The sequence below is a fragment of the Ursus arctos genome, unplaced genomic scaffold (assembly GCF_023065955.2).
Source record: "Ursus arctos isolate Adak ecotype North America unplaced genomic scaffold, UrsArc2.0 scaffold_26, whole genome shotgun sequence".
NCBI lineage: Eukaryota > Metazoa > Chordata > Mammalia > Carnivora > Ursidae > Ursus > Ursus arctos.
In genome coordinates this window covers 11,813,457-11,835,945 of record NW_026622941.1, presented here as the reverse complement: position 1 = coordinate 11,835,945, position 22,489 = coordinate 11,813,457, and the positions used below count along the sequence as shown (strand labels likewise).

The 22,489-nt window shown below is 37.1% G+C and overlaps 1 protein-coding gene across 6 annotated transcripts in view; it reads left to right on the top strand.

Annotated features, from left to right (window-relative positions):
• Positions 1 to 22,489, top strand: part of LRP6 (LDL receptor related protein 6) — a 172,720-nt gene that overhangs the window by 123,303 nt on the left and 26,928 nt on the right. For all 6 annotated transcript variants that reach the window (XM_026502407.4, XM_044385229.3, XM_044385230.3 and 3 more), the window contains 5 exons: positions 6,186 to 6,388; positions 8,330 to 8,541; positions 9,625 to 9,815; positions 17,909 to 18,118; positions 20,495 to 20,620. In XM_026502407.4, coding sequence (XP_026358192.2) covers positions 6,186 to 6,388; positions 8,330 to 8,541; positions 9,625 to 9,815; positions 17,909 to 18,118; positions 20,495 to 20,620 — 942 coding nt within the window. The remainder of the gene's footprint in view (positions 1 to 6,185; positions 6,389 to 8,329; positions 8,542 to 9,624; positions 9,816 to 17,908; positions 18,119 to 20,494; positions 20,621 to 22,489) is intronic.

Genomic DNA, 22,489 nt, shown 5'->3' with positions numbered 1-22,489 from the left:
GATTTTTGTTTATTTGAGAGAGAGAGCATGAGCCAGGTGTGGGGGGCCGGGCAGAGGGAGAGAGAGAAGCAGATTCCCTTCTGAGCGGGAGCCTGAGGCAGGGCTTGATCCCAGGACCCTGAGATCATGACCTGAGCCAAAGGCAGATGCCTAACCAACTGAGCCACCCGGGCACCCCGAGTCACAAATTTTTTAAGCCTTGAATTTCTCATTTGTAAAATGGGAAGAATAATAACTACCGTGTAAGGTTGCTGTGAAAATTAAGATATAACATGATTTGATTGCTGTGTAGACTGTATTTGAAGAGGAAAAGGCGTAGTAGCAGGGAAGTCAACTAGACTGGTGTGGTAATCAGGTAGACTTGCTTGGGATGGTGGCGGTGGTGATGGAGAAAAGCTTTGGATTAAAGGTATGTTTTGAAGCTAGAGTGGACAGAACTTGTTAATGGTTTGGATGTGAGGAAGAAGAGGGAGGGAGCAAAGATGACTTTTAGATTTTTGGTTTCAGTAGTTAAGTAGATAGGAGATGAGAAGACTAGAGAGGAAGACTAGTTTTCAGAATGAAATAAAAAGTTTGATTTTTGGCATGTTTATATTGATTTTCCTATGGGACATTGAAATAGATACATTAAATATAAGTAGTTGGATAGAAGAGGGGAGACATGAAGTGAGAGATAAATAAATTTTGGAATTGCTAGTGTGTTTTTAAAATGGGTGAGATTACTTAGAGAGAAGGTTTGGAGCTGGGGTCAGCAAACTTTCTGTAAAGGGCCAGAGAGTAAATATTTAGGCTTCGTGAATCATACAGTTTGTCACACCTGTTCAACTCTGTCCACTGTAGCATGAAAGCAGCCATTATCCAGACATTTCTAAAATGTGTCTGAATTCTGATAAACTTAATCCAAAACAGGCAGCAGGCCAAGATACAGCTATGGGCCATAGTTTGCCAACTCCTGATGCAGAGACAGGGAAGGATCTGGTAACCTAAAGAACTCTGTTTGAGGAGGGAAAGCAGCAGCCAGATAGGTAAAAGGAAAAGCAGGAGAAAATAGTGGCATCAGAAACAAGATTGTCCCCCAAAAGCACTGTGTTGAATGCTGCTGAGAGATTGAGTTAGGTGAATCCTAAAATAGTATCCACTGGATTTTTTAATAAGGTGGTTATTAGTAACCCTACAGGGAGTAATTGCAGGGAAATAATGGTGAAAGATTAGAATTGGTCAGAATGTGAATGGAGAAAGGGAAAAGGAAAGGGGGGTAGTATCTTTTTCAAGAAGTTTGACATTGAATGGAAGGAGAAAATAAAGGTAATGACTGATGGAGGATGGAGACGAGGGGACTATGGAAAGACCTTTGAGATCATTATTTTAGCTGCTCATATCTGTGCATATTAGTCAGTGAAGGCAATGAGAAGTCAGTGCTACGTGTCCCTAGTATCCATTTGTCTTTGGCTGACTTTTGGTGATAGATCACTAGTGTTTCAAGAGGCTTTCTGTTGTGTGCTCTTTCTATAATGAGTACTATTGAATATTTGTGTAGAGATATATTAGACTCCAAGGCAGATTACGAGAGAAATTTAACACACTACATACCGTCAGAAAGTTTTCCAGCATTGTGTGTGATGTACTCCTTGGCCTGTGTTTCTATTTTTTTTCTTCAAGATTTTGTTTATTTGAGAGAGAGAGTGAGAACGAGCAGGGGGGAGGAGAGAGGGAGAAGCAGACTCCCCGCCAAGCAGGGACGCCAATGTGGGGCTCCATCCCAGGACCCTGGGATCATGACCTGAGCCAAAGGCAGATGCTTAACTGCTGAGCCACCCAGGTCCCCCTGACCTGTGTTTCAAAAGCAAACTCAGATTGTGTTGTTTCTCTGCTCAAAGCGTTGCAATGGCTCCCCATTTCACATGGAGTAAAAACCTAGTTCTTACAATGGCCTACGAGTTCTGCATGATCCATACCCTACACTTTGCATTCCTCCCCTTTTGCTTCTCTAACCTCAGCTTCTACTCTTCTCTCCCTTGTTCTCTTCATGACGGCAACGCTAGCCTCATTGTTATTTTCAGATATGCCCGTTACTTCCGTCTCAGGACTGTTGTACTGCTTCTTGCCTTTGGAATGTTTTTCCTGCGAATATTTACATGGATATACTTCACCTCCAAGTCTTTGCTTAATTGTGACCTATACAGTAAGACCTGGTCTACCCTATTTAAAGTAAATCATCCTTTCATCCTGTCTAGCATTGCCAGTGTTCTTTACCTGCACTTTTTTTCCCCTGTAACACTTACCACTCATTGATATCCTATATAATTTATGTACTCTAATTATTATATACTTTAACTTCTTTATTATGTTAATTGCTTTTGTCTATCTACTGGAATATAAACTCCCTGAAGCCGCATTTCGTTTTGTTTTGTGTTTTCACTGATATATCTTAGGTGCCTACATCAGTGCTTGGTAAATAGTAATGATTCAAGAAATCATTGTTAAGTAAAAGGATGAAGAAGCAGGACAGAACTGGGAAAAATACATGCACTTTTCCATTCAGCAGCTTCATGACCTTGGGGAAAAACTTAACCTTTCTGAGTTTGCTTATTTAAAAATGGAGGTGATAATTTTGGGGATTAACATCTAGAATGATGAGTGACATGTTGGAGGTCCTAAATAAATGTTTGTTTTCCTTCCCAATTCTCTGAAATAATTTTATTCTTTTACTTTCAAAATTATGGCTACAGGGCTCTCCATAGTTATTGTCATCTAATGATTGTTTCTTCATGTATTCATTCATTTATTTTTCATTGAATATTTATTGAATGTCTGCTACATACTGAGCATCTATTGAGCCACTGGAAAATATAGCAGTGGATGAAATAGACATCAGTCTCTGCCCTCATGGAGCTTCTATTCTAGCGGGACAGATATTGAACCAAATAAGTAAACTATATCATGGGTTAGAAGGAGATAAATGTTTTGGAGAAATATTAAGAGCAAGAAAGGGTGAGGAGGATCGCAACATTAAATACGATTATCAGAGAAATCCTTACTGATAAAGTGACGTTATGTCAAGAACTGAGAGAGGTGGGGCGCCTGGGTGGCACAGCGGTTAAGTGCCTGCCTTCGGCTCAGGGCGTGATCCCGGCGTTATGGGATCGAGCCCCACATCAGGCTCCTCTGCTGGGAGCCTGCTCTTCCTCTCCCACTCCCCCTGCTTGTGTTCCCTCTCTCACTGGCTGTCTCTATCTCTGTCAAATAAATAAATAAAATCTTAAAAAAAAAAAAAAAAAAGAACTGAGAGAGGTAAGGAAATGAGCTAGGTGGATATCTGGGAGAAGACCTATTAAGTAAAGGGGATAGCAAATGCAGAGGCCAAATGTCTGGCATATTAGAGTAACACCTAGGAGGCCGTTGTCACTGGAATAGAGTGAATAAAGAGATTAAGTCACGGAGGAAACAGGAAGCCAAATTGTGGAATCCCTTGTTCAGTACTGAGGTGGCTGGTCTCTATGGCACCTTTGTGCAAATTAGGAAAAGACGTTTCCTGTGGGCAGTCATAGGCACACATACTCATGGCTTGGTTAATGACGTGTGGGCTACTCAGTGCCCTTGGCATAGTGCACAAATGGCCCATTAGATGCGGTGGACATGGCCTTGTGGTTTATGAAGGTCTTACACAGGAGCATTGCCTCCCTTTAAGCTGGAGGTAAACAATTGTACCTTCAAAAGAGAGCTGAAAACCTCCCTCCTACATTAGGCCTCGTCTTCCAACTTGTGTGTGTAGCTGTCTTCATTGTGGGAATGCAAAACTCAGACAGCCTGGATGACAGTTTTTAAAGTACCATTTTGCAGGAGATGAGGGGGTTAGAGATTACATAAATTAAGATGGATTTAGGTTTACAAAATTGCATATTCTTTGTCTCTTTAAGCACTGGATGACTGAATCAAGTCTTCATTTGAATAAATCAGAACATTAGCTTCCTCTTAGAAATATTGAGCCAATTAATTATAATTGTTAATGTCATCCATAGACTTTTTGAAACAAGCATTTAAAGTGCCTGGGTGGCTTAGTTGGTTAAGCATCTGCCTTCAGCTCAGGTCATAATCCCAGGGTCCTGGGATCCAGCCCCGCATCGTGCTTCCTGCTCAGCGAGGAGCCTTCTTCTCCCTCTCCCTGCTCCTCCCCCTTACTTCTGTGCATGCTCTCTCTCTGTCAAATAAATAAATAAAATCTTAAAGAAAAAAGCATTTATTTGGAACCATATTTGGTTTTATCTTAATCTACATTTCTAGAACACCTAACTGTAGAATCTAATTGAAGGTTAAAACTTGATTCCCCCCCCCAAAAAAAGTACCCAGTAAAACATAGTAGGAGCCAAATATATATTTGATTAGTTGTTTCCCAGACAGGAAAAGTTGGCAACTAAAACTCTGGAGTCTAAGCCTCATTGTATGTCTTAGTGTAAGTGGTGATTATTCTGTTGGAAATGCACAGTTTAGAGCCCCCCCCCCCTTTTTTTCTTGCTTTACAAGAAAGTAGTATTGCCAAAAAAATAATTCTTTAAAAACAAAAGATAGCTACTCTGTTGTGATATGTATTCTTACTACTTAAGGCATGGGTTCTACTAAAATTGCTTAAAGTTGTTAAGTCAATATGTGATGGAGCTGACTCCAGATAATGGAGGGTTCCCGTGGGATCATTGGAATACCTTCTAAATCTTCCAAGCTGGGTATGGGCTTTTAGCCAGTGAAGAACTTACATAAAGCAGAATTTCTGTGTTGTGAATGTAACATTGTGTGTCAACTATGCTTCACTTAAAAAAAAAATTTCAGTGTTGTGAATACCAAGTTTCTTTATGAATACCAATGAGTTTCTTTGGGATTGAAGCCAATGTATGTTTGGGTGTAAATGTAAAGTAAACCAGGGAACCACACATAATGGAGTTGTGAAGAATGGGGCTTAGGAAGAAATAGAGCAGGGAGTTCTAGATTGGCCATTTATGTTTATATCCCTGAGAAGGACAAAATTCTACTGGATTCAGGTGATGACTGAATGCCAAGAGAATAGAATATAATTATGGAATTTTTATATTATATTTTAATGAAGATGTTCAACATGCTAGTAGACTGAAGTTGCTGGTAGCACTGTCAAGGGCTGTTGTTTTCTAGATGTTTTCCTGCATTGAAGATAATTACATAGTAGTCAGTGGCTTAGTCCCCAGGAAAGGGAAACTTAGTCTCTGTTACATTTCCCCATTTCATAAATTTAGGACATCTTAGCATCAGAGCAGAATATTTTTTAGTGAAAATATAAATACAAGGTTTTTTACAAGGGTTAGAGATAATGAGTATAAAGCATTTATTACTAGTTGTGTGTGTGTGTGTGTGTGAGAGAGAGAGAGAGAGAGAAAGAATGAGAGGGAGGGAGGAAGAGGGGAGGAGAAAGATTTTTACTGGCTGTCTCTCCTTACAGTTACCCCGTATATACAATGCAAAATAAAACCTATATATGCAGTCCATGAGGACTTGTTTAATTTCTATTAATACCAACTTTATTATTGCTACTACTGATAATAATAAACAATGGTGATTTTTACTTTATATAATTTTTCATTGAGGTGTAATTGACATAATACATTACAATTTTTAAAGTTTCTTCATATACGTTGTAAAATTCTTAGAGCAGCTCAATGAGCAGGAGAAGATAGCTAAAACCTTATTTGAGAGTTGAGCAAACTTTGACCTAAAAAGGTTAAGTGACTTAGTTATGATCAAGTGACTAGATAGACAGCTGAGACTAAAACCAGTCTTGGAAGCTAGGGTTCCTGCCACCCACAAGAATAGGTTATGGAAGAGTAAGATTATTCACTTGGTAGACAAGGAGAATTTTGATGTCTTTTTCACATGTTTTATTGAAATCAAGTCTCCTTTTATACCACTGTGGACAAGATAGAACAAAATAGGCTTAGGGGCCTGTGTCACTGGCTAAATTCATAACTGATTTGGTAGCATAGTGCTGATTAGTGTCACCTTGAGGAAAATTTCTGGGAACATTCCAAAGGGTTTTGTCCTCAGCCTTACCTCCTCAGCATCTATGTTTGTTTTGTATGAGGTATAGACAACAAGCTGATCAAATATTTGGGAAATACAAGACTTAGAGTAATTGTGTTTCAAATTTGCATTTTGCTTTCTTTAAGCTCCAACTACTTTCCTGCTCTTCAGTCAAAAGAGTGCCATCAACCGCATGGTGATTGATGAGCAGCAGAGCCCTGACATCATCCTTCCTATCCACAGCCTTCGGAATGTCCGGGCCATTGACTATGACCCACTGGACAAGCAACTCTATTGGATTGACTCACGACAAAACATGATCCGAAAAGCACAAGAAGACGGCAGCCAGGTAATTCACAGCTCGGTTCAAAATCCGTTTCTTTTGCCTGGTAATTGGAGTAACCAACCATCCTATTTTACTTAATTCCCGAGAGAGAGAGATAGAGAGAGAGAGAGAGAGAGAAAGAGAGAGAGAATGTGGGCGTGTGTATGGGGGAGGCAGGCGACTAAAATTCTGGACCTAGCAGCTGTTTTCCCTCCTGATGATCTTTGACTAAATAATTGATGATGCCGTTGGAATAAAAATTGTATAAGGAAAATTTATGCTCATATATTGGTGATGACTTTGTCACTGCCACTCATATCTGTTTATATAGTTTTTTCCACTGTGGTTCCATCTACATGGAAAGTTAGAAGCTTTGAAATCAAATAGACCTTGGTTTTGATCTTAGCTCTGTCACTCACTAGGATTCTTATGAACTTTTTTTTTAAAGATTTATTTATTTATTTGAGAAAGAGAGAGAGAATCCTCAAGCTGACTCCCCGCTGAGTGTGGAGCCAGACATGGGGTTTGAACTCACGACCCTGAGATCATGACCTGAGCCGAAATCAAGAGTAGGCTGCTTAACTGACTGAGCCACCCAGAACCCCTCTTAAAATTTTTTAGCTGAAAACTATGTAAAGCACATGGCCCACTGTCTGTTACATAGTAGATAGGGACTCCATAAAATAACAGTTCTACTGTTATTAACTTTTAAAAAGGTTCAGAAGTTAGGAAACATATAACACACTCTCAGTAAAATTAAAAACATCTAGGTTATGTTATCACTAACCTAATAATGTTGGGGGGGGCTATTATTTGGTGACTGTGGGATGGGAATGAAAATACTATCAACAAATCTTTTCTATGCTTACACACCAGTCACAGTTTGCATACTGTTATCCATACTACATGACTTTCTGTGGCTAAGCAGTTTTAGACTGGGATTACTATAAATAATTATTTGTCTTCCTTATAGCAGTGATGTTGGATTTTGAGTGTATCAAAATTTAGGGAGATTGGATTACTAATTTTTGATATGTCTTAATATCTCACAAAAAAAGGCAAGGAGCTGATGTATTTAGGGGCTGTTGGGGGATCATTGAGGGGGTACAGCTATAGTGGTGTATTACAGACGTGCTTTACACTGTATAGGCTAGGGCTAACAGGCTGATAAGTAGTAGATAGAAATTATAGCTGTTATTATACAGACAAAGACACAGCAGATAAATGAGATAGCCTCGTTAAGGAATATGTGACCTCAGAGTTGCCAAGTAAAAGAAATATCATTTATTTGGGTAGAGCAGATGAACTGAACCTCTCTAATTGCTTTGCTTTGTGAAAAAAATTTTTTTTTCGGTGGTTTGAGGATTGGAGAAAGACATGACTGGTAGATACGGTTTTACCCCTAATTGCTATCATCTCTATAAGCAGTTTCTCCCCGTCAGCCCTGTTGACATTTTTTAGGCTGTGTAAGTCTTCGTTGTGGAGGGATGACCAGTACATTGTAAGCTGTTTAACAGCATCCCTGACCTCTATCCTCTAGATGCCAGTTATCCCCCATAGATGTGGCAATCCCAAATGTCTCCACACCGTGCCAAACGCCCTGAGTTAAGAGCCACTGCTTTAGTGGTATTTCTAAGGGGTGGTTCTAGCTGCAGTTGTCTCCAGTTTCCAGGACACAGCTGCCACCTCCTCACTCTAATCAATGCACTGTCAGGTTCCTAGAGCGACTAATATGGCCTCAGCTCTCTCATCTGCCCCATGTCGTAATAACCTAAGGGGACATTTGAAATGCATGGTAACAAAGAAACAGATCACCCATAAAAAAAATGTAAGAAACGTCCAGTGAGACTTAAGAGTTCCTGCTCAGGTTTGTAACCACATACGTGTAAGCATTGTGAGTGATCACCTCAGGGCTCTCTGGCTTGGAGTCTAATTTTCTGTGTGTATGTCTTTTTCTTTCCCTAGGGCTTTACTGTTGTTGTGAACTCAGTTCCAAATCAGAACCTAGAAATACAACCCTATGACCTCAGCATTGATATTTATAGCCGCTACATTTACTGGACTTGTGAGGCCACCAATGTCATTAATGTAACAAGATTAGATGGGAGATCAATTGGAGTGGTACTAAAAGGCGAGCAAGACAGACCTCGAGCCATTGTGGTGAACCCGGAGAAGGGGTATGTTACTAAAGTTGCATTCAGATATCTTGGCATCTGAGACCCTCATCAGCCTTCCTTTTCAGCTCATTTGTTATTTACCTTTAAGTATCCTGCGGACGGTCCAGTGAAAAACCCGATATTCTCCATTCACTTGCCCTTGTATTTTCTTACATCCTTGCTTTCTCTGATTTTACTGCCTAGGATTTCTTTCCTTCGTCACTATTGCTGTAGTTCTAATTTCTAACCATATCTTCAGGACTTTTGGAACCTCAACATCATCTACGAAGTTTTCCTTGATCTACCCCACCCCAGCCAGGTGTGATTTTCCCCTCTCCCAAGTACCAGCCACTCTGTATCTGTGTCTCTCTAGTTATGCTTAGTCCTCTACCTTATACTTAATTGTTTTTCATCGTTATATTTTCTACTAGACTTTAGGTTCCTTTAGGACAATAACTAATAGGTTTTCTTTCATTCAGTACAGAGCTTTACATTTGGTACAGTACTTATTTGTACCTGAATGAGTAAGGAATTCATCAGGGGCAGTAGCTTACTTCAAAAGAGTTACAGGAAAGAGATGAGCTCTAGAAGTTAAATATGAGAAATAATTCATATGTGACTTATTTTTAGTTATGAAATAGACTAATTGGAGAAGGAATTTAAAATTTGGTGTTCAGGTCTTCTTGGTTAACTGTTCTTTTATATCTTTTATTTTATTTATGTATTGTCATATTCCCAAAGCATAGCTATGCCTGTGTCTATCACTTCATTTTATTTTATTTTTAAGTAATCTTTACACCCAACGTGGGGCTTGAACTCACAGCCCTGGGATCAAGAGTTGCATGCTCCACCCACTGAACCAGCCAGGCGCCCCTATCACTTCATTTTATTAATTCATGAAAATTAGCTCCCTAAGAACTTCTGTGTACCTTGTTGTTACTATTATTGAAAGTAATAAAAGTATCCCATGGCCTTTAAAAATATATATTTTAAAACTTTTAAAAATAAGATTTTAAAATATTCTACTCCTTTTATCTTAAGAATATTCTCATTTTGTATGCTTTCTTACTTTTCTGAACTTATTGTTTCTTCCTTTCTCTTCAGGTATATGTATTTTACCAATCTTCAGGAAAGGTCTCCCAAAATTGAACGGGCCGCTTTGGATGGAACAGAACGGGAGGTTCTCTTTTTCAGTGGCTTAAGTAAACCAATTGCGTTAGCCCTTGATAGCAGATTGGGCAAGCTCTTTTGGGCAGATTCAGACCTCCGGCGAATTGAAAGCAGTGATCTCTCAGGTACCCAAGAAATGTATTTCTTATTTAATTTGAGGTATTGAGATGATTTAATAGAATTTGTATTTTTCTTCCATTGTATTATTTTTATGCATATTTCTTTACAGTTCTATTTACTAAAGCATAGTTAGCATCATGTTGGTTGGGAAGTACTTTTTCTTCAACCATCAACTATTACCTAATAATTTCCTAATTTTCTTTTTTTTTTTTGAAAGATTTTTTATTTATTTATGTGACAGAGAGACAGCCAGCGAGAGAGGGAACACAGCAGGGGAGTGGGAGAGGAAGAAGCAGGCTCCCAGTGGAGGAGCCCGATGTGGGACTCGATCCCGGAACGCCGGGATCACGCCCTGAGCTGAAGGCAGACGCTTAACGACTGTGCTACCCAGGCGCCCCCAATTTCCTAATTTTCTTGATTTAGGCTCTATAGATAATAATTTCTAATGCATCACTTCTCCCTTCCTAATTCTTGTGCTCTAGTTTATGTTCTTACCTTCTCTGGCCTGAGGTCTAGCCAGTGAAATCTCCTCCCTGCTGATTTTCCTCCCTGAAAGCTTGTACACTCTTCCTAAATTAATTTTCTGAAGCATGGTTTCTAATCATGTCACTGCTACTAAAAAAAAATCTTCAGGATTGTCTTATAACCTGAAGAAAAAACCTGCTTACCTAAGTTGGTATTCACCTTTCACAAACCCATCATCAAACTCAAATGATCTTACCATTGTTGGTGTTTTACCCAAATTCAATCCTTTGTTGGTTCTTCAGATGTACTTTTACTTTCTTACTTATCTTCACTCCTCTTTCTACAATCATAGTTACTTCACCTCCCCTCTCCCCAATTTCTGATGTCTAAATAACTCTGTGACCTCACTAGTGATCAGGTAAATGAAATTAAAATAATACACTATTTATGTCTATTGGAGTGGCAAAAATAAAGTTGATTATACCCAATGGTCAGAATGATAGAGAATGGCATGCTCTCATGCACTTTGGTATAAGTGAAATTGGTAAGATCTTTTTGGAGGGCAATTTGCCAGTGAATTCCCTTTTAGGTAGCTTTTTTTTTGTTGTTGTTACAGAAATACCCATTTGTAAAAGGGTCCCTGCTGAGCATTATTTATAATAGTCTGTCACAGAGAACTACATTCTGGTATATCTAGTGTATAGAATATTACAGTCATTCCAAAAAATGAGCTAGATCTGTGTGCAGTGACATAGAAGGATAATTTTTAAAAACTAAGTTGTATAACAGTGTTTATTAAGATCTAGTTTTGTTTAAAATTAATTAATTTAAGATTTTATTTATTTGAGAGAGGGAATGGGTGAGAGAAGGAGCAGGGGGAGTGGCAGAGGGAGAGGGAGAAGCAGACTCCCCCCTGAGCAGGGAGCCCAATGATGTGGGGCTCGATCCCGGGACTCTGGGATCACGACCTGAGCCGAAGGCAGATGCTTAACCGACTGAGCCATCCAGGCACCCCAAGTTTTGCTTTAAAATTTAATTTAATTTTATATAGGTATACGCACACACTATATTTGATGATAGTTTGCCCTCTAAAAATATACTATGTATACACATGTGTGTATATACACGTGTGTATGTATACACACATACCAACATGTATACCTACTATTAAGAAACACATGGGTATATATGTTTATATGTTCCTCGAGGAACAGGCAAGAAGATACACTTGAGAAAGGTCTGGGAGGCTAGCATATGAATATGTTAAGAGTATTTATTTCTGTATCATTTGAATTTTTATACATTTGAATACATTTGTAATTTTTTTTTTTTTTAAATATTTTATTTATTTGACAGAGATAGAGACAGCCAGCGAGAGAGGGAACACAAGCAGGGGGAGTGGGAGAGGAAGAAGCAGGCTCATAGCGGAGGAGCCTGATGTGGGACTCGATCCCAGAACACCGGGATCACGCCCTGAGCCGAAGGCAGACGCTTAACCGCTGTGCCACCCAGGCGCCCCCATTTGTAATTTTTTTAAAAACTAGAAAATACTCTATCTTTTCAGGTTTAAATTCCTCCTTCCGTTATGCCTTCTCCGATTCTAGTCATGCACACATTTATGCATGTGTGTACACATACCTCACATGGTATATTCTTTTCCTTATCTGATCACCTGTATCTCTTCTGTCACCTCTAGTTTGAATAATAGTTTTCTATGTCAGTGTTTTAACTCTTATTAGTCTTGAGGGTGGGGTTTTTCCCTCTTCTTTCCTTTTCTCTCTTTCTTTTCATTTATGATGTTTGTTTTTTGTTTTAAAAGTAACATGTCCATTAAAGACAGTTTAGAAAAGAAAAAGAGAAGAAAAAAATCCAAAACACTATCATTAGTAACGCTTAGTAACACTTTAACTTCCATTTTTTAATGCATTTTTCCACCCTTAATTATGAAATGGTTCCAGCATACAGAAAGTATAAAGTTCCTGCTGTCCAACTTTGATAAATCTAGTGTTTGGGGCCACGTTTGCTTCTCTTCCTCTTTCTCTTCTTTGAGGTGAAACATTAGAGAATTTTGAAGCCCTTACGTATCCCTCCTCAATTCCGTTCTCCTCCCTCTTTTCCCTGAGGTAACTTTTGATGTTTTTCGTTGCCATGCATATTTTGTTGTGTGTGTGTGTCTTATTTACCATATATTCACACATATGTATTTAAACTTTTTTTTTTCCACTTTTTAAACGTAATAGTCTCATGTATTCCTTTGTAGCTTGCTTTTTACAGATATATCATGGTTTTGAGACAATCCCTGTTGATCCACAACTCTGTCATTTATTTTCACCACATACTTCATTGTATGAATCATTCTACACTTTGTTCTGTCTAAATTGCTATTCCCAGTTTTTTGGCATTAAGAGCAGTGCTTTAGTGAGTATTCTTGTGCAGATATTTGAACATTCCTCCGTGGCCTAAACCTTGTAGTAGTATTGCTATGTAATGTGCTATGTATACATTCACCTTGAACGGATACATCCAGGTTGCTCTTCAGTGATGATATCGATTTAAAATCCCCACCAGAAGTATATGAGTTGTCCCTCCAGTATTTGGTATTGTTAGACTTCTAAATTTTTACCAATCCAATAGTTTAAAAAGTATATCTCATTAATAAAATTTGCATTTCCCTGTTTGATATTAATTTATTGGTCATTTGTGTTTCTTCCATGAATTGCTATTTATTGCCCATTTTTGTATTAATGATTTTTAAAAATTCCTTATCAGACTATTAATCCGTTGTCAAGTTACAGATATATTGGAGGAGAATTGGCATGTTTAAGAAATTCAGTCTTTTCATCGATGACTGTGGTATATCCCTCCATTTGTTTAGGTCTTATTTGATAATTTTTAGTACATCTTTACACTTTCCTCTATAGAGAAGGATATATATTGATTGCATAAATCTTCCAATTTGTGATTTACCTTTTCATTCTTCCAGTGGTATCTTTAGATGAAAAAGAAGTTCTTAGTTTTAGTGCAGTACAGTTTACTAATTTTTCTCATTATGATTAGTGCCTTTGATGTTCTGTTTAAGAAATCTTTGCCTACTGCAAAGTCACAAAGATATTTTGTTGTGGATTTAACCCCTAAAATTTGTTTAATTTTCCTCATCGAGATCTATGATCCATTTGGAATTTATTTTTGTGCATGTTGTGAGGTAGGGGTTAAAAAAATTTTTTTCCCCATATTACTATTTGATTTAACATCAGTTTTTGAGAAGATAATTCTTTCTCCACTGTTCTCTAACATCATCTTCGTCATAAATGAAATGACTGTATTTGTATGAGTTTGTTTTTGGAATCTAATGTTCCCTTGGTCACTTGGTCTTATGTGGTATTTTATTCTTAATTGTTATAATGTTATAACAAATTTATCTGGCATTGTTTGTCTTTAATATTTCTTCAAGATGACTCTTGTTGACCCTTTGTATTTCCATTTACATTCTGGAATTTGCCTCTGAGTTTCCACCAGAAATGAAAGAAACCTAGTAGAATTTTGACTGGGTTTGCTCTGAATTTATAGAATTTATTTAGAACTTTAATTTCCCTCAGTGTTTTATAGTTTTCTGTGTAGAGATGTTTCCCATCTTTCATTAGAGTTATTCCTTGGTATTTGAGGCTTTTGAATGCTGGTGGTGAAGACTATTCTAAATTTTTAACATTTCATTTTCTGACTGTGGCTGGAATATAAAAATAGTTTCCTTTTTTCTCCCATTCTGTTATATTGAGCTTGTTCCCAGGGACCTTGCTAAATTCAGTTATCTGTGGTTCTTTAAGATATGAATGTCACAGAATCATTTATCTACAAATTAATGAAAGTTTCTTTTTCTTCGTTGCGTTATTGCACTAGCTAGGACCTGCAGTACAATGTTGTATAGAATCCTTGGGTTTTTTGGTTTTGTGTTATTTTTGGTTTTCTTGATGTGGGGGAAAGCATTCAATACTTTGGGATTAGGTATTATGTTTGCTAAGATTTTTCTGTAGATCACATTTTTATCAGATTAAGGAGGTTCCCTTCTGTTCCTAGTTTGCTAGAATAAATCAAACTTGGCATGATACATTTTCCTTTCCATATATTGCTGGATTTTGTGTAAGATGTTTGTTTAAGAATGATTACCCTATAATTTTCCTTTCTTATAATGTACTTGTTGGCGTTTTGCCATCCAGGTTACATTGGCCTCCTGAAAAGAATTATTTCCTCTTTTTCTGTTTTCTGAGAAAGGTTAGTATAATGTTGGTAGTTGGGTTTTTTTCCCCTTCCTCATATATTCACAAACACTTTTGTCTTGGGATCTCTTTCTGCTTTTTTTTTTTTTTAGCCTCCCACAGAGCCTTTTACATTGGATTATATTTAGTACATGTGTAGTTTATTGAATAAATGAACATGTCTTTTCATTGTTGGTTCCAGTGTCTTACTTATAACTGCCATTAAAGTAGATCAGGTCCTTATCATGTCTGGGATCCTTCAGTGACACCGTTGACAGCTCTTTTTTCTGGAGGAGCACTTGAAGTCATCCTTACAGTACCACCAGCTAATCTTTTTTATTCACCCTTATTATTTTAGCTTTAATATTAATTTTCATCAAAGTGATACATGTAAATATTTGTGGAAATCAAATGCTTCTACTTAGTTTATAACAAAAAACAAGTCTATTGTTCTACCTACTCTCAGTTCCCGTTCTGAAGCATCTACTTTGTTATTTTAAAATAACTTGCTTAAAACAGCTATTTCTTGATTTTTCAATTTTAGACATCACAAGTTGACTTCCTTTGATGGAAAATAAATGTTTTGCTGTCTTAAACTGTATAGCCCCAAAATACTCATGTGAACTCTCCTCCCATCCTCCCAGGATAGTTATATCATAATTTTTAGGTTCGTACTTAGTTGTTATTTATGGCTGTGAAAATATTACGATTAGCATGTTTCTTTCTGTAGCTTTTTTTCCCCCTGAAGTTAATCTTGTCTAGTGTAAATATTGTTTCAGTACCTACAGAACAGATGCACCAAGCAATCCATCTTTTTTCTTTTTAATTGAAAGCATACCTCTTGAATTTTTTTTATCATCTTGCTCCAATCTGGATTTGCTTGCTGTTTGGGCCAGCTTCCTTTCACTATGATTCTGGGAATGCCCTCGCCAGTCTCCTTGGTGCTGAAGCCTATTTATTGGATTCCAGTTCTCTGGCTAATTTCTTCTTCTTGGTAGAACACATCCTCTTTTAGCTTCTTGAAAGGAGTTCATAGGAGGTTCAGATTTTTCATTTATTTGTCTGAATTTTTTTTCCCTCACACTTCAGTTGATAATTTGGATGTATATAACATTCGTGTTTCATAACTATTTTCTCCCAATTTTGAAGGCAAAATTCTGTTGTCTTTAAGCATCTCGTGTTGTTGGAAGTTTGATGTCATTGTGATTCCTGACTATATGTAATCTTTTATTTTCCCCTCCAGAAGCTTTTAACATCTCTTTTTCCCAGGTGTTTTAGAATTTAATGATAATCTGCCTTTGTGTGATCCCTCTCTTACCTCCCTCTTTGTTTCTTTCTTTCATTGAACTGGTTACTAGGCAAGTCCTTTCTGTCTGGAAACTTACATCTTGAGTTCTGGAAAGTTTTTTTTATGTTTCTTCAAAGATTTGTTTTCTCATTCTGGAACTTTTACTCAGTTGTCGGATCTTGACTGTAAGTTTTTTTTCTCACTTATTATCCATCTCTTTATCTTTTTGTTTTGCTTTCTGAGAGAGTTTTTCAGATTTATCTTCCAACTCTCTTTTTGGATTTTTTTTTTTTCTAGGTATCATATTTTTAACTTCTAACGACTCTTGTGTTCTGTGAATGCCTTGCCCCTATCGAAAATGTCCTGTTTTTCAGGTTTTTGTTGCTATTGACTTGGGCTTTTTCTGCTTTTAATTGCATCTGTTTCTCTAAATTCCTTTATTCTGTTTCTTTTGGGCTTTGAATTTAAGAGTAGTTTTCTTTAAATATCTGGTGATCCTTAGTTGTCTATATTTAATAGTGAGGCAGTAAAAATGCTGCCTTTCCCATTGCTGCTGCCTGTGAAGGAGTGGAAATCTTATGGACACCTGGCTGCTTTCTAATAGGATTCCAGCGTGACAACATCTGAAGTTCTTTTCTCTTGGATACCTTGGGTTTTTTATTTGATTATTGTTGTTGGTTTGTTTTTCCTATAGGGATATCTTCCGGTCTTCTGTAGGAAGATAAAAGCTGGCTGCTAGGATTCTTGGAATCTAGTGGGAAAAGGGTGTTGGGGAGAGTCTCACCAGTTAGAAAGTAGACTTTTAATTAATTCCCCTGTAATATCCCATGTATGGCACTACCTCTTTGTCTTTGGCTGATATGTTAAAATCTGGTTCAGCCTCTTAAGAAAGTATATCTTTAGTCTTCCGGTAAAGGAAGAGGGAGACCCAGGAGCTGAAGAACTTCTTTTACTTATTTTCAATCAACCCTCTTCTCTCAGCCCCAGCCATTTTGTTCCGTCCTAAATTACCTGGTGCTTCCGGTTCCTGAGCTAATTGATTTTGTTGTTGGCTTCACCAACCATAGGCATTTAGCTTTCTCAGGGTGACTGTGTCCCTGGTCTGCTCCAACTTCTGAATTTTATATTATTTTGTGCTCTGTTGTCCTGTTTGTCCTTACGGGGTTATACCTTAATTTTTTACCACAATTTTTAGGAAGGGTCTGAATGTTGACTTAGGCAGTGCCTTTTCATCTGGAGTATCTCCCCATTTTTCTCCCTTTTTAAAACTTAGCTTTATGCTTGCCTCTTTCCTAGAACTTTCCCCTGATAGTTCTAAAATATAAACTAATGCCCTTCTTTGATTAAACTCTTATCACTTAGGAACCATGAAAATGTTCTAATGATATTTAAAGGACTATTATGGGGAACAGGGAGGGAATGAATATATTTTTTTCTTTTTGAATGAGGTTCTCGAGAAGCTATGGGGATGGAGAGTGGGGCACAGATTTCAACACACTGTATGAAAGAACTTTCTTATAATTCAACAGAACAGTTGCCTGTTAAGAGTTAACATCCCATGACTGGGCTGTTGTAGAAAGAATTCTTACTTTATGGTGAGGTTTGACCCAGGTAACCTTTGAGTCAGTCGTTTTTTCTATGTTCTGAGTGGCCAGATGAAGTGAGGGTGGAGTGGTTCTTCATAGAGGCCTCAGGTGTACTCAGCAAGTTGGGGAGGCCAAGAGCTCTGAGCTCACCACCACTGCTTTATCCAGAGAAGTCCCATTTTTGTCTGATTTATATTTTAAGGCTTTTCATAAAATGTAATTTGAAAAATGGACTCTGCTTTTAAAAAAATTTTGACTCTTTTCCATATTTCTGTGAACTAGAGTATTTATTATGTATTGGGCACTTACTTGCTTTTGTTTGTACTTAAATGTCTAGTCTGTTCTCTGATATGTTTATGTCTTCTCAAAATGATTTTTAATCTTTGTGGTAGACACCTTATATTTTCCGTTTCAGTACTTTTGGAATCTAACTGGTATTTGATCAGTAGTTGCTGAATATGTGATTTGACCCACGTGAATCATTTCTGTTGAATGTTCTCCTTTCCAAGGTGCCAACCGGATAGTATTAGAAGACTCCAATATCTTGCAGCCTGTGGGACTGACTGTGTTTGAAAACTGGCTATATTGGATTGATAAGCAGCAGCAAATGATTGAAAAAATTGACATGACAGGCCGAGAGGGTAGAACCAAAGTCCAGGCTCGAATTGCCCAGCTTAGTGACATTCATGCAGTGAAAGAGCTGAACCTTCAGGAATATAGTAAGTCCTGATGGCATACTGTTAATTGCAGGATTCATGTTTGTTGTAAGAAATTAAGATAGAATTAAGATGTTCTTCTGTGTCTTCTTACCTCTTTAAAATTTTATTTAATTTATTGTAATTTTATTTATTATATTTATTTTTAAAGATTTTGTTTATTTATTAGAGAGAGTGCGAGCGAGCAGGAGCAGGGGGAGGGGCAGAGGGAGAGGGAGAAGCAGGCTCCCTGCCTATGGGACTCGATCCCAGAATCCTGGGATCATGAGCTGAGCCAAAGGCAGACGCTTAACCGAGCCATGCAGGCGCCCCTTCTTACCTATTTCTTTAAAGATTTTCATGCACTTTTAATTTTGCCGTTTTTTAAACTCTGTGTTTTTAAAGACTTACATCAAACTCACTGAGCTTTTTCAGATTAAACATCTTTTCCCCATAAAACAGGAGTGGGGAAAAGGAATGGTCTGGCTTATTTTCAGAAATTTCAGATACAACAAGAACTGCTTGCCATGCCTTCTTTCTCACCTTCAGCCCCTTTAAGAATACTGGTATAAAGTATATATTTCTTTTGTTCCCTGTGTGTCCCCATAGTTTGAACAAAAGCAAAAGTTATATAATGATGAATATAGTTATTTTGGAATAACCTTATTAAGCAAAAACAAATTAAGAATTAGTGTGTTCAGAAGTTTTTGAAATGAACTTAGATCTTAACAAATGCTTGGTTTTCTTCCTCCTAGATAAATTTCTCAATTCTCAGCTTAGAAAAGTACCCATAAAATTTTTTTTTAATCTTACTGAAAGCTTTTGAATATGGCTAATCATCTTGTCTTAATTTCTTGTTAATATCAAGTATCAAAAGACTCCTCATAGCAATCACTACTCTGGGTTTTATGTGATTGTACCAGGAATGCTAATGTTAAATGAAATATTAAAGAGAGAACTATTGCTCCTTAACTTCTCAGCCTGATGCTTTCAAATCAAACTGAAGTATAAAAGGAGAATAGTGAAATGAGAGCACCATTGCTTGTTCAGGTCTTCATTTTGTTGTCACTGTTCGTGAACTTAGAAGTTAGACGTATTTGAGAGTTAGAATTGTCATTCTGTGACAAGTGACTCATGCTGAACATTAAATAGAAATAAGGCCTTTATTCAGTTGATAAATGAATATTTTGCAGAAAATCTCAATGGAGGCTTTCAGAATTTTAGGGGGGGTGTCTTTTTTATAATTAAACACTTAAATATGGTTTTATATTTGGAAAAACATTTTTTTTCAATTTTATAATAACATTAAAGAATGAGATTTTTGTTTATCAGAAGTGTCACGGGGGCGCCTGGGTAGCTCAGTTGGTTAAGCATCTGCCTTCAGCCTGGGTCATGATCTCGGGGTTCTGGAATCGAGCCCCGTATCGGGCTCTCCACTCAAGAGTGAATCTTCTTCTCCCTTTCCCTCTGTGATCTCTCTTGCTTTCGCTCTCTCTCAAATAAATAAGTTAAAAAAAAAAAAAAGTGTGACAGAATTAAAGGTTGTGCTATGTAGGTTGTGTATTCCAGTGTAATATGACTGATGTCCGTTTTAGGACATCTGTGTAGTATAACACATCTGCTCAGTTACAGATAGCTGTCTCCCTCAGTCTCATCAACACACACTGAAGCAGGCTGATGTGTTATTGAGAACACAGATAATAAATGGGTGGCTACATTAGATGCCGATATTCTGATGACAGATGTCAGGTTGCGTATAACACAGGCTAAGTAGAAAATTCAAAGAACCTTCATTAAATTCAGTTTGTAAAACAGACTTTGAAAAGTTGCCTAAGTTTGTATTTATTTAATTTAGCCCAAATTTAAGGAAATTAAACGTTTGTAACATTGCCGGTTACATTTTGCAATTGACTAAGCAAATAATTTTGATTGTCTCTGAGTGGTTGCAATCCATGTGAACTTAGTTTTTTCTTCTAACACAACAACTCTAATTTTCATATTTCATTAAACTACAGTTTTTGAGTAAAATCATCCTTTAGAAAGGTAGAATTTCTGAGTTAAAATCTTTGGAAGAATTTTTATATTTTAAGTAGAATAAAGTCCAGGTCTCTTCAGTCTCCCTAGTGATGTTTTTAGTTTCAATAATCAATTTTTTATATATATATATAAATATTTGAAGGCCGTGGTTAGATATAAATATTTTGCATTATTGTCCTCATTTTCTTGCAATTGTGTAGGGACACAGTGAGGAATTATATTGTTAGTGGAATAAAAGTCCAAGGTAATTTTACATTTGGTTTTTCTTGGCAATTCATAAATAATTGATTTTGACTGAGCTGTCCTTTCTTCCCTTCCTCTTTCCCTCCCTTCCTTTTCTTTCTTCTTTTTTTTCTTTTTCAGGACAGCACCCTTGTGCTCAGGATAATGGTGGCTGTTCACATATTTGTCTTGTAAAAGGAGATGGTACTACAAGGTGCTCTTGCCCCATGCACTTGGTTCTGCTTCAAGACGAGCTATCATGTGGAGGTAAATATGTTATTTTCTTGTGCAGGTCCAAATGCCAGTTAGCATGTTCTATGACTTAATCTAGCATTCTGTGATTTGGCAGTGAAATTGCTCTTTCTCCTAACTTGATTAGTCACTTATATTCCATTCATCTGTACGATCTTAGCCTTTTGGGTTATTCTGAGAGGGAATCCGTCGTGATAGGTAACAGATGTAACCTAATCTTAGAACTAAGGTGGAACTGCCGTTATTTGGGAGGAAATTAATCTTGTGAATGAATGTATTTCCTAATAATAAAGTAACTTTTTTTCACCATAGAGAGTAACAAAATGAATTAATTCTACCTCCTGTAATCTCCACCTACTGAGATCTAGATTCTACCAAGTTTACATATCATGCTGGGAATGTATCCAGTGAAAAGAACATTCTTTTATTCACATCTTTTGGTAGTTCCCTATTGTTTTTACTTACCTAGCAAAAAGAAAAAAAAATTTATTATCACTCTAATAATGTGGTAGTGAAATTGGTTCAATCACTTATGAGAGCATAACAAATTGGTACATTCCTTTGTTAAAGCATAGTGTGGTAGCATCAAATACCATAATATTCACTCCCTTAATTCAGAAATTCTCCTCTTGGCAGTAATTCTAAGTTATTTCACCTGAAGGAGAAAGACTGTTCTCTACGATGGCAATCTGCCGATTGAAAGCATCTAATTTCTAATGATAGAAAAATTAAGTAAAATAACTGAGTTTATACAGCTGTTAAACATTATGACCATAAATTCATGTAAAAATGTAGCCAAAATTTGGCTTAAGTAGAGAAAAAAAATTTTTAATGATGTTTCTACTATGGCGATAACTGCATAAAGTACATATTTCTGGGAACAAAGATTGGTTTATACGCTCAAAATATGGATTTGTTGATAAGATGGTATAAGAATATTTTATTCTAACTTTACTTTAAAAAAATAACGTATTGAGTAATAGCTGTGAGGCACTCTGCTTGGGCTGCAGGAAATTTGAAGATCTTTGAGATAGAGCATAGAGTTTAGTTGGGAAGATCAAGTATGTGCACAGTAAAAGTTAAGCTGTGGTACTTGAAGTGTCTTCCCCCAAAATAGCAAGTGTTGCACAATTATGTGAATGTACTTAATGCCACTGAACTATATACTTGAAAGTGGTTAAAATAGTAAACTTTGGGGTGCCTGGGTGGCTCAGTCGGTTGGGCATCTGCCTTCAGCTCATGATCCCAAGGTCCTGGGATTGAGCCCCACATTGGGCTCCCTGCTCTGTGGGGAGTCTGCTTCTCCCTCTCCCTCTACCTGCCGCTCCCTCTGTGTGGTCTCTTTCTGTCTGTCAAATAAATAAATAAAATCTTTAAAAGAAAATAGTAAACTTTGTTACATATATTTTACCACAATGAAAAAAACAGCAAGTGTTTCCCTATCAAAGTCCTAGGTTGCTACTCTAATAAGGCAAATCTTAGAAAAATTACCATTATGTAATGGTAACATAGATAAAACTGAGTCAAAGATACCATCTTCCACTTAGAAAATGTCTTTTAGAAGACCTTTGCGTTTTTTCTTCACATTTAGTGATGATTTTAAATGTGTGCATTAAATTTTAAAAAAATATATGTATTAAGTTAATGGAACCTTTTAACAAATGTGTTACCAACACTAAAATCAAGATATACAGTGTCATCATTAAGAAAAGTACCGTGGTGTTCTTCCCATAGCCCCTCCTCTTCCAGAAGCAAACACTATTCTGATTTTTATCCCCCAAATTTAGCTTTGCCTGTTGTTGAACTTTTATGTAGGAATCATGGCGTATGTATCCTTTTTGTGTCTGATTCTCATGCTTAAGATTTTTGAGATTCAGCCATATA